This window comes from Ictalurus punctatus, chromosome 14 (genome assembly GCF_001660625.3).
Source record: "Ictalurus punctatus breed USDA103 chromosome 14, Coco_2.0, whole genome shotgun sequence".
NCBI lineage: Eukaryota > Metazoa > Chordata > Actinopteri > Siluriformes > Ictaluridae > Ictalurus > Ictalurus punctatus.
In genome coordinates, this window is record NC_030429.2 from 26,010,086 (window position 1) to 26,025,085 (window position 15,000).

A 15,000-nucleotide genomic window follows, 5' to 3' on the forward strand; every position below is an offset into this window, starting at 1 on the left:
CTAGACCTGAAGGTAATGGCCACATGCTCATCCACCCATTAATCCATCCATCCATCCATCCATCCATCCATCCATCTATACCACCATCCATCTATCCATCCATCCATCTATCCATCCATCTATCCATCCATCCATTCATCTATACCACCATCCATCCATCCATCCATCCATCCATCTATCCATCTATACCACCATCCATCCATCCATCCATCCATCCATCTATCTATCTATACCACCATCCATCCACCCATCTATACCACCATCCATCCATCCATCCATCCATCTATACCACCATCCATCCATCCATCCATCCATCTATCTATACCACCATCCATCCATCCATCCATCTATACCACCATCCATCCATCCATCCATCTATCCATCTATACCACCATCCATCCATCCATCCATCTATACCACCATCCATCCATCCATCCATCCATCCATCCATCCATCTATACCACCATCCATCCATCCATCCATCCATCCATCCATCCATCCATCTATACCACCATCCATCCATCCATCTATACCACCATCCATCCATCCATCCATCCATCCATCCATCCATCCATCTATACCACCATCCATCCATCCATCCACCATCCATCTATCCATCCATCCATCCATCTATCCATGCACCATCCATCCATCCATCCACCATCCATCTATCCATCCATCCATCCATTCATACATCCATGCACCATCCATCCATCCACCATCCATTTATAAACCATCCTTTCATCCTTAAATCATACACAGCTATCAATCCAGCCAGCATCCTATCAGTCCATTTATCTATCCATCCATCCATCCATCCATCCATCCATCCATCCACTAGCATCCTGATTATCCTTTTATTAAAATCATACACAATTATCCACACATTCACCTATCTGTCCATTTTACAATCTCACTAGTCATTCATCATACACACTCTTTATCCATCCATCAGTGTCTATATTCTACTCTAGTATTGTGTGCTGTACCACATTACACTAACCTCAGTGTGTGTTCCCGGTCTATAGGGTGTTTGTTCAGACTGTCCAGCTGGACCTGCTGGACCACCAGGAATCCCAGGAATTCCAGGAGAAAAAGGACCTGCAGGACCAGCGGGGAAAAACGGACAGGATGGATATCAGGTACCACTTCAGGACGTCCCACTGTAGAATTATATCACCGTATTTCTTTAGTTAAGACACAAATGTCTTGTAATTCACTATGTCTGCTCACTGCATAGAGCTAGTGGTGTGGATCTTCTGCAGTCCACGAGGTTCCTACAGCACGTTCCTGTTAGCTACACTGCAGTTACTGAACAATATGCTTAAAGGGGAATATGTGAATAATAAGTTCTTAAGACTTAAAGTTAGTAAGACTTTAAGAGGATAATGCTTTGTAAAGTTGTATGTGATTAGCAATAAAGAAAGAAAGAACAATACAGGTGAAAAGTCAAACATTCAATCTGGCTCATTTAAATACACTTTTATAAATTTGAATATGTAAATGTAGTGAGAACTTTAAAGTATTCAGACATGGAAATGTGTGTGTGAGTATTTGTATACTTTTTTCTTAATGACGTTTGTTGTTCGCAGGGTGCGCCTGGACCTGTCGGACCCCCAGGACCACCTGGAGCTGAGGGAAGCAAGGTGACAAGCACAAAATACATCATTCGAATAATAACCCAAACCTATAACGTAAAGATCTGAGTGATTATGATCATATCGTCTTTTTCATTCCTCTTATCTACTCAGATTATAAGTATTTTAATGATTTATCGTTTGTACGTAATTGAATTATTATTCTCCTTTTAAGTTAATTCATTAAATATTAGTTTTACACGTTGGTTTCGGAATGTTTATACATTTACTTTTTCAAATATCACATTAATACTTATTCTAACAATTTGGAACTTATGAGGGTTTTGGTAAAGATACATTTGCATACTAACCACTCATGCACATTCTGAGATGAAGAAACCCTACTTATAGTACAATATACAGACCGACTTACAGCTGTTATAACCTGTTATAAATCTCAGGGTGTGAAAGGTGACCGAGGCTCCCCGGGGGCTGCTGGAGATAAAGGTGAAAAGGTACCAGTACATTCCTCAGTTATATGTACATAACAGTGAGTGTTTGACCTGTTTACTGTTGTGCTGTTTTATATTATTATTTATTTATTTATTTATGTATTTATTTATGTGCATTTTTACAGGGACCCCCAGGGCCTCCTGGTTATCCAGGTGCAGCTGGAACAACAGGTCAACCTGTAAGTCTCATTATAAAGTCCAGAAATTTTTTGCAGCCATAGATTAGCATCTATTTGCATATTTTTGTTTGTTTCTTTGCTTGTTTTTAATCTGGCAATTTACCCAAAATCTAATTAACATATTTAGACTGTGGTCTAATTGTTTACTGTGTCATTAATAGTGAGAAACTGTGCCGAGAAACAGATCCGATTAGTTACTGTGTCATTAGGCAGAAACTGTGATCTGATTGGTTACTGTGATATTTTCATCTGATTAGAGGGTCATTAGGGATGGGTATTGTGAGGTGATTGGTTACAGTGATATTGGGGGGTGTGAACTGTGAGCTGATTGGTTACAGTGACATTAGGGGTGGGGACTGTGATCTGATTGGTTACAGTGACAGTGGGGGTGTGAACTGTGATCTGATTGGTTACAGTGACAGTGGGGGTGTGAACTGTGATCTGATTGGTTACAGTGATATTGGGGGGTGGGAACTGTGATCTGATTGGTTACAGTAACACTGGGGTGGGAACTGTGATCTGATTGGTGACAATGACACTGGGGTGGGAACTGTGATCTGATTGGTTACAGTGATATTGGGGGGTGGGAACTGTGATCTGATTGGTGACAGTGACACTGGGGTGGGAACTGTGATCTGATTGGTGACAGTGACACTGGGGTGGGAACTGTGATCTGATTGGTTACAGTGATATTGGGGGGTGGGAACTGTGATCTGATTGGTTACAGTGATATTGGGCGGTGGGAACTGTGATCTGATTGGTGACAGTGACACTGGGGTGGGAACTGTGATCTGATTGGTGACAGTGACACTGGGGTGGGAACTGTGATCTGATTGGTTACAGTGATATTGGGGGGTGGGAACTGTGATCTGATTGGTGACAGTGACACTGGGGTGGGAACTGTGATCTGATTGGTGACAGTGACACTGGGGTGGGAACTGTGATCTGATTGGTTACAGTGATATTGGGGGGTGGGAACTGTGATCTGATTGGTTACAGTGATATTGGGCGGTGGGAACTGTGATCTGATTGGTGACAGTGACACTGGGGTGGGAACTGTGATCTGATTGGTGACAGTGAAACTGGGGTGTGAACTGTGATCTGATTGGTTACAGTGACAATGGGGAGTGGGAACTGTGATCTGATTGGTTACAGTGACAATGGGGAGTGGGAACTGTGATCTGATTGGTTACAGTGACAATGGGGAGTGGGAACTGTGATCTGATTGGTTCTGACTTAGAATTAGAAAGGCTTCTGAAGGCACCACATTATTATACATATCTACGCACAGTAAATGTTCTTTCATACAATGTGTAATTAATTCATATTTACTCACATCACATAAATACAGCTCACACTGAGCTCTGTAGTGTCTCAGTCCCTGATTTATGTTTGCAGGGTAATGACGGCAACCCTGGACCCCCTGGTGCTCCTGGACCCCCTGGAGAAAAGGTAACATTCATTAAAATATGTATTACATGTGTGGCTTAAGCAAGAATTTGTCATCGTGTCATAATTACAAAACTTTCCAAACCTCTTTCGAAGATATAAATAGCTAGTTATACGATGGATAATGCAATAAAAGTTGTTGTATTGTGTAGTGTGGATAATTCCTGACCGTGTGTGTGTGTGTGTGTGTGTGTGTGTGTGTGTGTGTGTGTGTGTGTGTGTGTGTGTGTGTGTGTGTGTGTTTAACAGGGCAAAGAGGGACTGAAAGGGATTCAGGGTCCTCCAGGTCTGCCAGGCTTAATGGTGAGGAATTAACACTTCAACGGTTTTCTTGAAAGCAGTCTGTCTGATCATTTGCCTTGCGTGTTGAGTCTTTTATCTTTTAAATGTTTTACCCTTGGAAGGTAGTATCTGAGCTCATTAGGATCTGATAGCACCTTTAAACCTTAAATAGTGCTCTAATTACAGAGATTTAGTGCTGAGGTGGAAGTCTTTTAATAGTTTTCTTCTTATATCATAGTGCTGTTGAATTCTGGGTTCTGATTGGTCAGAAGGTGTTGATTTATTTTCTAAAACAGCAGCTCTGACAGCAATATCAATGCAAGACCTACAAAGAGCAACGAGTGTCATTTGGATGAATGTTGTTTTTTTTTAGCATATGTTTATTTGCATAGTACAATTCGTTTTCTTTTTGCAAAGGGAATCATGGGTAAGCCAGGGAAGGACGGACGACCAGGGGAAGTGGGCGAGCCGGTAAGAGTTTTATACCTTTAGGTGTATAGTATTACCGTGTTGTGTGATGGTAAAGAGCACAAAACCAGCACATTGTGGACGCTAAAAGTGATTTAAATCTATTAAATCTGCCCAACAGGGTAAACAGGGAGAACCCGGAGCACCAGGAAGAGATGGACTCAGAGGTCTTCCTGTAAGCACCAGCTCCTTCTACTATTTGTGCATTAGAGCTAAATAATGGATTATTTTTTACACTTTCTCTTTTCATCCAGGGTTTTAAAGGTCACAGAGGAGAGCCTGGGGAACCAGGGTCAAAGGTTAGTCATGTACTTATAACATTGTGCAGCGGTGAAGAAATGGAAAAGCGTGGTTTATTGACCTGCACATGGTTCAGCGCGTTCCATCACAGGAAAACAGCAGCACCGGTTTTTCTAAACGAAATCTCTTTCTTTCAGGGTGAAGAGGGTAAACAGGGTCCACCAGGACGGGAGGGTCCACCTGGGAAAGACGTGAGTCGAATTCTCCGATAATTCTCTGTAATAACAGCAGCTCCGACAGCAGCGCAGCTGCAAATCACAGGTTTACGTTAACGCCCTCATTCTACTACGCTACCGTTTCTATAGTAACAGCTCATTCACACTGACGTGTACGGCACATGCTGCACGTAAGCGGATTACAAACGCGTGTAATCGTCGATATGGCGACGATTCCTTTATGTAACATTTATGGAAGGAGTCTCCAGTGTAAGCGCTTTCCTAAGCGCTTGTGGTTATTTCGAATTTCTGTTTTACGTAGGGCATCATGGGACCTTCCGGGCCTGAAGGTCACAGAGGACCAAGTGGACAACCGGTGAGAATTTTAAAACACTGTGCGGTAAAAAAAAATAAGTTCTACAGTGTGTACAGGATTACAGCTCGAGTTCATGTTTGCACTGTTTTTAGGGTAAACCTGGAGAACCTGGACCACCGGGGAAATCGGGACCATCTGGAACTCCAGTGAGTCCGTACACACCACATGATCACATCGGCAGCCATTTTGAATAACAACCAAATAAACAAAAGCGCAGACCTACATGCTGTGATTGAGTCGAAATAAATTTCACCTTGAATTATTTATTATTTTTTTCCATAGGTTGGTCATCGTGATTTTTGGATTTCTCAGTTAAACATAATCGAGTGTAATATTGGTATTATTATCTAGCGTTGTATAATTGGCAAGTTACATTTTTCCTCTAAATTAAAAATGAGCCAAATTAGAAGGTGCAGTAATCCTATTTTGCGCCTTATTTTATTTATAATCTTGCTCCTGTTTTTTTTTTTTTTTTTTTAAATATATCTAATTTCATACAACTATACATTAAGTATATTTTGTATCCTAACTGGCTGAGCAATTGTGCTAAAAATACCTGTATGATCTCAGTATTATAAAGCAGCCGTGTGTGGTTTGAGCCGTTATTGTGCAGCTCTTTCTCCGCTGTTCTCTTCCTCTCTGTCTGATCCGTGTGGGATTGTGTTCAGTGTAGAACATACTCAGAGCTCTGCATTAATCGCTCTCAATCCTTCCTAATCGTACGTGCTGGACTGTACGGATGTGTCTAAACCACACAGATGTCGGTATAAATCCTGTGTTTGTGTAAATCAGGGTCCTCCAGGAGGGAAGGGGGAGACAGGAAACCCGGGACTGCCCGGATTCGCAGGTCCAAAAGGACCATCGGTGAGTGCAGAGTCGAGGAGAACCGGAACGAGCCTTTCAGACGTCCTGTTCTGGTCACTGCTGAGCGAAATATTTTTATAACAGTGGTTATAAAATATGACACAGCGATTCCCAATGTATTATTTATTGCTTTGATTATTTATAATCTGAACAGTGTTAATGGAAACAGAAGAACCCTTTATATAACTTCACCTTGATTTGGTTCAGAATTAGAAACGTGTTGATTTTTAATCAGCACTTTTGTTTTATTATTATAATTAAAAATCTATTTCAGGTTTGTTGGAGAAGTAAAAAAAAAAAAAAAACCAAACACCTGAGGTTTTATGATTCATGTTGGAAATTGTACTTTACTTTATTTATTTATTTATTTATTTTATTTATTTATTTATTTTGACTTTAAGTATACATTTAAAGGTGCGGCGCGTTGTTTTGTTAAGCGTTTTTTTGGACCTGTAATAAACATATCATTTGAAATATATATATTTTTAAAAGCTATGCTTGGCAACGCAGCCATGCGTCGTATTTAGCTAGCTTCTCTATTTCAGGTTTCGGTTTCCATTATTTTCTGGCCCTGAAATTAGCTCCACCTCCAGTTTCAACAGAGGGGGAGGGGTCAATTGTGAGAAAAGGGAATTCACTCCAGTATGGGGTGCTAAAAACTACAAACTACTCCTTATTATTATTATTATTATTATTATTATTATTATTATTATTATTATTAGTATTATTATTATTTAAAACCAAAATAAAGCAGAAGGTTTCATTCAAAATGATTATGGCATCGTTCTGTTTATTCTGAACTGAAAATCCTATTTAAAAATAAAAGTTTTTTTTTTCATTCAGGGTCTACCTGGTCCCGTCGGCCCCGAGGGCAAACAAGTAAGTCCTCATTCTCAGCGGTTCAGTCATGTGTCAGTCACAGCATTCAGTTTCATGGCTGTCGTCAGCTGAGAGGAATGACTGTAGATGTTTTTCAGGGCATACCGGGCAAACAGGGAGAAAGAGGCTACAAGGGAGAGAAGGTGAGAATAGAAAGCCAGTTCATATTTTTCCAAAAGGATACTTTTATTTGTAAACATTCTGCATGCTGGTTGATGGTTCTGGAATAGTTTAAGACGTCGCTTATCGTTTCTTTATCATTTTTTGAAGAAACGATGATTAAGGACCTACAGTGTCGAAGGTGATAGCTGTCATGTAACGTTAAGCTAGCGTGATGCTATCCAGTTTCGCTCATTTTAATCTTAGCGACATAATTATTTTTTTCACTCAACTCTTCCTTTCTCTGAAATGTTATTGTTATTGGTTTGCTTTGATTGAAACGTGTAAGGTTCGTCCAAATATTTATTCGAAATGATAAAATATCATTAAACAAAGTGCCTGAACTATTAAAGACACAAGAAATAGAAGCCAGCAGCCAATTAGCATGCTGCCAAATGGTAGCTACTCACTCTCACTTATTCATAGCAAAATTAGCAATTCTGACTCTTGGATAAAACCTTTTGTATGTTTTGTACACCTTTCTGGCCATAAGTTTCAGAATCTTGAAAGCAGTAATCTGATTATCTCTGTGTCTATCACTTCCTTGTAAACACAGTCCTTTTTGGCTATTTCCACCTCAGAAAAAAAAAAAAAAAAAAAAAAAAAAAAAACATTTAAAATATGGTGACCTTTGATGCAAAATATAGTTAAAAAAAAAAATCTTTTTTATCTTTACATCTATTAAAGAGGTTTGTTTGGAACTGTTAAGCGTAGTAGACTTGCAAGCCAGCCTTCACACTTAGCTAGAAGGTCTGGTACATTTTGTCAGTAATTCAGCCAAGAAAGGCTTATTTTTTTTTATAAAAAGACTGAAAATATGGCAGATGACCACAGGCTGTCAGCAGACATGATTCACGCACAACTTCTGAACAGGAAGCTTTTTTGAGTCCTATATATTAGTCCGAGATGCTCACTGCGTCACGGCGTTCAAAGGACTGTTTTGCCATCACTAACACACTGGATCCTGCTAACTACTGGGTGGATTAGTTGTTGGATACTGGACCCTGAAGAAAGGTAGGACTCCAGGAAGGGGCTTGCTGATCACTGGTCTAGGCATCACTGGCTAAAAAACATTATTATTCCTGAAGAGAATAATGCTGGTGTGCTGCAGATTCCATTCAAATGTGTGAATAAAAGAGTGAATGGTAGACACTGATGATTTGACAAAATGACCAGCCAGATTTCAAGCCCACAGTCTAAAGTTCTTCTCTCCTGTAGGGTGACAATGGCATAAAAGGTGACAAAGGCCCCACGGGAGAACCAGGAATGCCTGGAAACCCAGGAGCTCCAGGCAGAAAGGGTCACACGGGCATGATGGGAATGTCAGGACCTCCTGGAGACATGGGAACCTCTGGACCCCCGGGTGCTCCTGGCCAGCCTGGACTTCCAGGACAGAGGGTGAGCTGTTTGACACAGTGGATGCCCGATGGATTAGCGAAAGTGAGACTAATGTGGCTTTGGTGTTTGTCCAGGGAGAAACTCCATCTCTGGAATCGATACGCAGGTTAATTCAAGAGGAACTCGCCAAAGAACTACAAGGTGAGACTGATCATGTGGAGTCAGAGAGGTATTCACATGTTATTGAGCCAAGCTTATTAGCAAGCTTATATTTTAGTGCCAGTTTTGTGATATAGGCATCCGTAGAACCATTTAATCTCGTCGAGTAGATTTTAAAAGATTGAGACACATGTTTAGCTCCATGTTCGTTACTAAAGGCAGCTGCTGTAGTGGACACATCCTTCTCGAAGGTCAACTTTAAAAACAACAACAACAATTAATTCATGAATATGACTGTGGGAATTTTATCCACCATGTTTGTTTAAACTTTCATGGAACTCTGTAGTCAGGTGAACAGGATTACGAGAATGCCAAATGTCCTCAAATCTGGCCATAGGAAGGAGCTCATAGTTGTTGTTTTTTTTTTCTGAGTTGAGCAGCTTACACAAATACCGCCTAAAAGTGCAGTGCTAACTTCAGATTGAAAGACTGTTTTTAACTCTTTATTCATGCATTCCCAGCCAAGATGGCCTACTTCATGTCCCAGATTCAGCCCACACACATAAAGAGCTCGGCCGGGCGTCCTGGTCCACCTGGACCTCCAGGAAAAGAAGGGCAACCTGGACGACCAGGTCCACCTGGAGAGTCTGGTATGCCTGGCCAAAATGGAGCAGAGGGACCCCGAGGTCCAGCAGGTCCTAAAGGTACTTTATAAAACAGGAAATGGGAGTTAATATGGCTTACAGTTTGTGAAATATGTGTTTCTTGTGTAGTGTAGGCGTTTTTTTTTTAATTTTCAAACAAATTTGGTTAAATGGGAAATACTCACGAATAAGATCTGACCTCATTTACTGCTGATTTGCAGGTGAAAGAGGTGCCAGAGGGGAGAAGGGAGAAAATGGTGTTGGACAGAGAGGAGAGCCTGGTCCATCTGGTCCCATTGGTAAAACCCTATTTTTAAAAATCATTTTTTCAGGAAAGAAACCAATGAGCCCCAGATCTCACCGATGGTGGGAGGATGTTGTCGGAAACATTTGGTAAAACATTAGGTGGAAGAATTATGGTGGATCCCCGCAAATATAAATAGGACTTCTGTAAAGGTTAAAAAAAACACAACAGTGGCCAAAAATTTTAACGTATACATTACTTGGTTGGTGTAAGCTTCGTTTCACAAATCATTATAAAATATTCACCAGCAGCTCTCTCAGATAAACTGTCTCTCTGATCTAGGTCCAGCAGGAATTCCTGGAGACGGTAAAGACGGTCTTCCGGGAGCAACTGGAGCTCAGGGTGAACCTGGACATCCAGGTCCTCATGGACAACCTGGCCCATCGGGACCTCCGGGGCAGTGTGACCCCTCTCAGTGTGCCTACTACGCCAGCCTGGCATCACGACCTCACACTAAGAACGTCAAGGGAACCTAAACCTCTCTCTGCATGCCTGGGCCTATTTATGAACTCATGAGAACCTAAAGCTTTTCCTGACAAGATCCGGGGAGCTTTGGTTGGGGGGAAGATGAGACATTTCAACGTGTTAGGGAGTGTGTTTTATGGGTGTGTGTCCTGCCGGTCAGATATTATGAGTAATTTGTTCGCTTGGTAGGAATGGGGAGGGTTTGTACTGTAAGCTAAGGGAGGTGAGTAATTTAAAATGCAGCTGATTTTTTTTTTGTTTTTTTTTTTTACATCAGGGAATTTCACTCAGTTCAGACTAAGATGTATTGTCCTGTGTTTTTTTTTTTTAATGCAACCTGCAAAGTCTGCTCTATTTCTTTAGTTGGAGAGACTATAGTAATACCACACAGATAGACTGATGGTAATAAATTAGCCTCAGGTCTTCAACCATTGTGTGCAGAATCCATTGTTATGGAGGGTTTTTTTTGGACTGTGTGTGTATTGGGCAATTATCGAGCTAGGAGAGTTGTTTTCTGGAGTTGTATCAATTTGTCCTGGTTGGTAGTGTGACAGAGGAAGAAAAACACCAAATATAATCTTCGCACACAGAGATCGCACGTGAGATCGTTAGCGAGCCGCTCCAAGACGGTTATGTAGCCAGTTTGCAGATTTTTATGATTAGCAAAACTAGTCTTAATCCAGGAACCAAAAAAACCCACCATTTTTCACCCACTGAAGATAATTACGTTTGTCACTTCGAATTTGTTCTCTAGAGGAGCTTAAGAGCTTTTCTGCTATTTACACAAACATGACTCATGGCGTGCAGTCGTTCCTTTCACAGCTGAAAAGCTGGTAACATTTGTATTAGCCACTTAAATAGAGGTTATTAAAGGATGTACTTTAATGCACAAGCGCATTGACCAGTGACGTTTTGTTCGAGTATCTTCATACACTGCACGTGATGTCCTTTCCTGTTTCTGATTTCTTTTCACCAACACACATGGAATGACCAGCAAGGTCCTAGACAGACGAAAATGATTTTTAGAACAGTGTGAACGATCACTATATGGATTATAACACGGCGGCATTTTCCTTGCCATGCCCTAATTTGTGCGACAAGGTCAAAATACACCTCTATAATCCATTCGAAACCTAATTCTCCATCTAACTTTGATATCTTTTGATTGTAACTCAAGGACTTTTCCATATTGAACATCGACAACTCGTGTGTAAGACCTCTTACCGCTTTCCTATCTGAGCAGGGATGTTTATCGTTATGATCATCGCCATCTACTGTGCTGGGGTGGAATTGCCAAGAGTATATTGTGAATTTTCAGAAGCATCTTGAAGTTACGAGTTTTAATATGAATAGTAGGCCTATATCCATTTTACAAACAGAGGAACAAGTTAAAATGACCAAAGAGGGTGATAACGATCAAGTTAGCTAGGTAGTTTTAAGCGATACGACATTTAGCCACGACAAGCATCGACAATTGAGCAAACGCAATAAAAAATAAACATATCATCTAATCAAATCCCAGTCGGGCCACATTAAAATCCGGACAGTGGTCAAGTGAATGTACGTACTCGGCTAGCTATAATCACAAACTGGTTATATTAGCTAGCTAGAGCTAGTTCACTAGCTAGCCATGTCGGTATTCTGCAAAACCGGATTAAATCTACGCATACAGCATTCATACTGTGTAATTAAGCATTCATTTTCTTTTAGAGCCATTTCACATGCTCTAGCTACGTAAACAGACTAGTTCAACGTTTCCGCCAATGACTTTTCATTCACGAGACTTCCGCAAACAAGACGACATCATTTCCTGAAACTGGAGTGGAGGAAGGTCTTCCAGGAGAGATTCATGGCCAGACTCTGTTCATCATCTTGGGCCATTTTAAGACAATTTAATTATCACAGTGTCCTCACGGCACAAAACTTGTTTGTGCTTGCCCGTGCAATCTAATCCCCAGTGATGAAAAATGGCAAGTGCTAACGATGTGATACGTTTCGACAAGCTTTGCTCATTACACATTTGGATAGTTATGTAAATTAAGTGCTTTCTCAATTTGCAAGCAAGCCTAATGCCTGATTATTATTATTATTATTATTATTATTATTATTATTATTATTATTATTATTATTTTACCGCCGCCTCTCTCACAGCTGGTGTTACCATTGTGTGACTTTTATTTTTCTTTTTTTTTTTTTGCTTTATTTTGAAAGTTTAAAGTTGTGTTCTGAATTCTCCGCCTCAATCGCAGGTTGTATTAAATTATTTTACCAGTACAGGCCTTTTTTTTTTTTAAAAAAAAACAACAACAAAAAAAAGTTGTGCATGGTAAAGTCTACCTGTTTATACTGATTAATTGGTGCTACAATTTTAGCCAGGACAATGCATATGTATGTATTTGAAGAGAATATACAGTACATTGTAATAAAGTGTGGATCAGGTACATTTTACAGAGCGTGTTTTCACTGTCGTTGCTCAATACTCGCTCAATTCACTGTCGTATCGAATTTTTTTTTTTTCCAGGTCACCCGCCAAAAATCTGCGTTCACGTGACTGCAGTACGTCCTGAATGTAGAGACAGAAACGCATTGAGCTGCGTTAGAGTTTCAGAAGTTATATTCATCACACAGCGGCTGAAGCTGAATATCGGGGTTCTCCGTTTCGGATGAGTAAAATCACACCTGCACACAAGAAGCTATTCTGGTATAAGGAGAAGATTTTTAGCCACGCGGGCCGGCGTGAGACGTGCGTTTCATTTTATTTTCGTGATGTTTTCAGTACAGGTGCTCATGCCACAAAGGCGAGCTAGGTACAATTCTCCAGTCCTGTGAAAGTCTAGTTTTATATATCAGTAACCACAATAACACTTTTAGAAACAGGAAGTAGCGTGACGAGCTGAACCAATCACGTTACTCAACATGTAGGCCTGAGCGTGAATAGCTTCCTCACCTGATGCAGAGTTCTAATGGTTTCCATTACAAATACCATTACGTACCATCAGCTAATCATTAAAACCATTACTGGTCCTTAATAGTATCCGCTAGACATAACATGCCACCAACAGAAGGCAACAAATTACCAGTAGAGTTTCCATTAAAACCATTACAATTCCCATTACAACCATTAGACATTCTATGAGGGGTTCTATTGGGTGTTTTTTTCAGCAGGGAAAGTGAACAACCAAAATATTGTTTTGTTTGTTTCGTTGTTTGTTTGTTTCGGGGTTGTTTTTTTTTACGAATTTTAAAACAAACAATAAACAATAGCAAGAGATTCGCTGTTTTGTTGGTGGTGGGGAATTTTTATTTCAGCTTTCCAGTTGTTGCACCAAAGTGTTAGTGTATAGCTTAACTTCTGGTCGTTTTTACTAACTATCCATGATCACACTGTTCAAAAGAGTTACTAGTTAAAATCTAAGGCACTTCTTTGTAGGTTGGTCACAACTGCCACACACCTTATCCTATACTTTTCCACTGCATTTAAGACAGGCTCAGGTTTCCAGCTCGTGAGTTTCTGGGATATACGTTTCAAAACATCTGTCGTTCACCGTGTCCGTAATGTAATCTTAACCACGTATTCACATCTTGCGCTACGAAAAAAATAGAACATTGAAAATGCCTGTCTAAATGTTTGCCCCTTTTTTTTTTTATTCTCGTGTATGTACAAGTCACAGAAATAAACTGGTCAAAGAGTCTCCATGCTGCTGCTGTCAGGAATGTGGATCATAATGTTGACGTCTGAGTCTCTTCAAGCTTGTCAGAGCTGCTCTCTCAGCTGTTATTGATGACAGAGATGATAATGATGATGATGATGATGATGATGGCGGATGAAGGTTTCTTTCAGGTTCACGGGCCCTTAACGTTGATGGATTTTTTCCCGCTCACTACGTAAAGAGGCTGAGGCCTGAAGCAGTCTGAGGGGTCACACATGCCCGGGGGACCTGGAGGTCCTCTGCTACCTGGGGTTCCTGGGATACCCGGGGTACCCGCTTCTCCTCGGCCACCATTTTGGCCATCTCTACCGATGCCGGGCTTCCCAGGAGGTCCTGCATCGAAAGCAAACCAAACACGGTATCAAATGGCCATAAAGACACAACACGTGTTAAGGCTTTTTTTTTTTTTTTTTAATTCTTTGCATTTACTGTTCTATCTTAATTACTTATTTATTTTATTTGTTACTCTCTGGCACGGTCGTTGGTTTGATTACACACAACAGTCTCTAGAATTGAAGGTTCTGTGTAAACTCGAGACTTTTTGATTTAATACACTGTGCTGTTGCCACATCATTGGCTGATTGGATGACAGCATAAATGAGCAGGTGTACAGGTGTTCCTAATAAAGAGGACAGTCTATATATATGTATATGTACACACGCACACACACACACACACACACACTTCAATTATTTAAAGTAATTTTTGTTTTTACTTTCCTTCCTTTTTTTTAGGAATGTTTATTTAGGACTTTTTTACTTTGAATTTTTTTTTTATATAAATAATCTTTTTTTTTTAGGATTTTATTTCTGTAATACTTTTATTTTTGTCTATTTTTCCGCATCCTATTGTATTATTTACCTTTTAAACGATTCCAACTGTATTTAAATATTTTAATGTAGTAAAGGTGCCATATATACACAATTATTATTATTATTATTATTATTATTATTATTATTATTATTATTATTATTATTATTATTGCTGTTGTTGCTGTTCTTCTTCCTCTTATTATTATTATTATTATTATTATTATTATTATTATTATTATTATTATTATTATTATTATTATTATTGCTGTTGTTGCTGTTCTTCTTCCTCTTATTATTATTATTATTATTATTATTATTATTATTATTATTATTATTGCTGTTGTTGCTGTAATTCTTCTTCTTCTTCT

The 15,000-nt window shown here is 39.8% G+C and overlaps 2 protein-coding genes across 3 annotated transcripts in view; one reads left to right on the plus strand and one right to left on the minus strand.

Moving 5' to 3' along the window:
* Positions 1–12,558, plus strand: part of col22a1 (collagen, type XXII, alpha 1) — a 75,537-nt gene extending 62,979 nt beyond the window's left edge. For both annotated transcript variants that reach the window (XM_053685776.1, XM_053685777.1), the window contains 21 exons: positions 1–12; positions 1,029–1,142; positions 1,593–1,646; positions 2,039–2,092; positions 2,215–2,268; positions 3,667–3,720; positions 3,967–4,020; positions 4,417–4,470; positions 4,589–4,642; positions 4,722–4,766; positions 4,905–4,958; positions 5,245–5,298; positions 5,391–5,444; positions 6,091–6,162; positions 7,006–7,041; positions 7,140–7,184; positions 8,419–8,598; positions 8,673–8,739; positions 9,219–9,401; positions 9,563–9,640; positions 9,928–12,558. The exon at positions 1–12 is cut by the window's left edge and continues 24 nt beyond it. In XM_053685776.1, the coding sequence (XP_053541751.1) occupies positions 1–12; positions 1,029–1,142; positions 1,593–1,646; positions 2,039–2,092; positions 2,215–2,268; positions 3,667–3,720; positions 3,967–4,020; positions 4,417–4,470; positions 4,589–4,642; positions 4,722–4,766; positions 4,905–4,958; positions 5,245–5,298; positions 5,391–5,444; positions 6,091–6,162; positions 7,006–7,041; positions 7,140–7,184; positions 8,419–8,598; positions 8,673–8,739; positions 9,219–9,401; positions 9,563–9,640; positions 9,928–10,121 (1,566 nt within the window). In that variant the 3' untranslated portion in view covers positions 10,122–12,558. The remainder of the gene's footprint in view (positions 13–1,028; positions 1,143–1,592; positions 1,647–2,038; positions 2,093–2,214; positions 2,269–3,666; positions 3,721–3,966; positions 4,021–4,416; positions 4,471–4,588; positions 4,643–4,721; positions 4,767–4,904; positions 4,959–5,244; positions 5,299–5,390; positions 5,445–6,090; positions 6,163–7,005; positions 7,042–7,139; positions 7,185–8,418; positions 8,599–8,672; positions 8,740–9,218; positions 9,402–9,562; positions 9,641–9,927) is intronic.
* Positions 12,559–12,844: 286 nt separating this feature from the next.
* LOC108274548 (collagen alpha-3(IX) chain) overlaps positions 12,845–15,000 on the minus strand; it is a 45,493-nt gene continuing 43,337 nt past the window's right edge. The window contains exon 38 of the mRNA XM_053685778.1: positions 12,845–14,153. Coding sequence (XP_053541753.1) covers positions 13,954–14,153 — 200 coding nt within the window. The 3' untranslated portion in view covers positions 12,845–13,953. The remainder of the gene's footprint in view (positions 14,154–15,000) is intronic.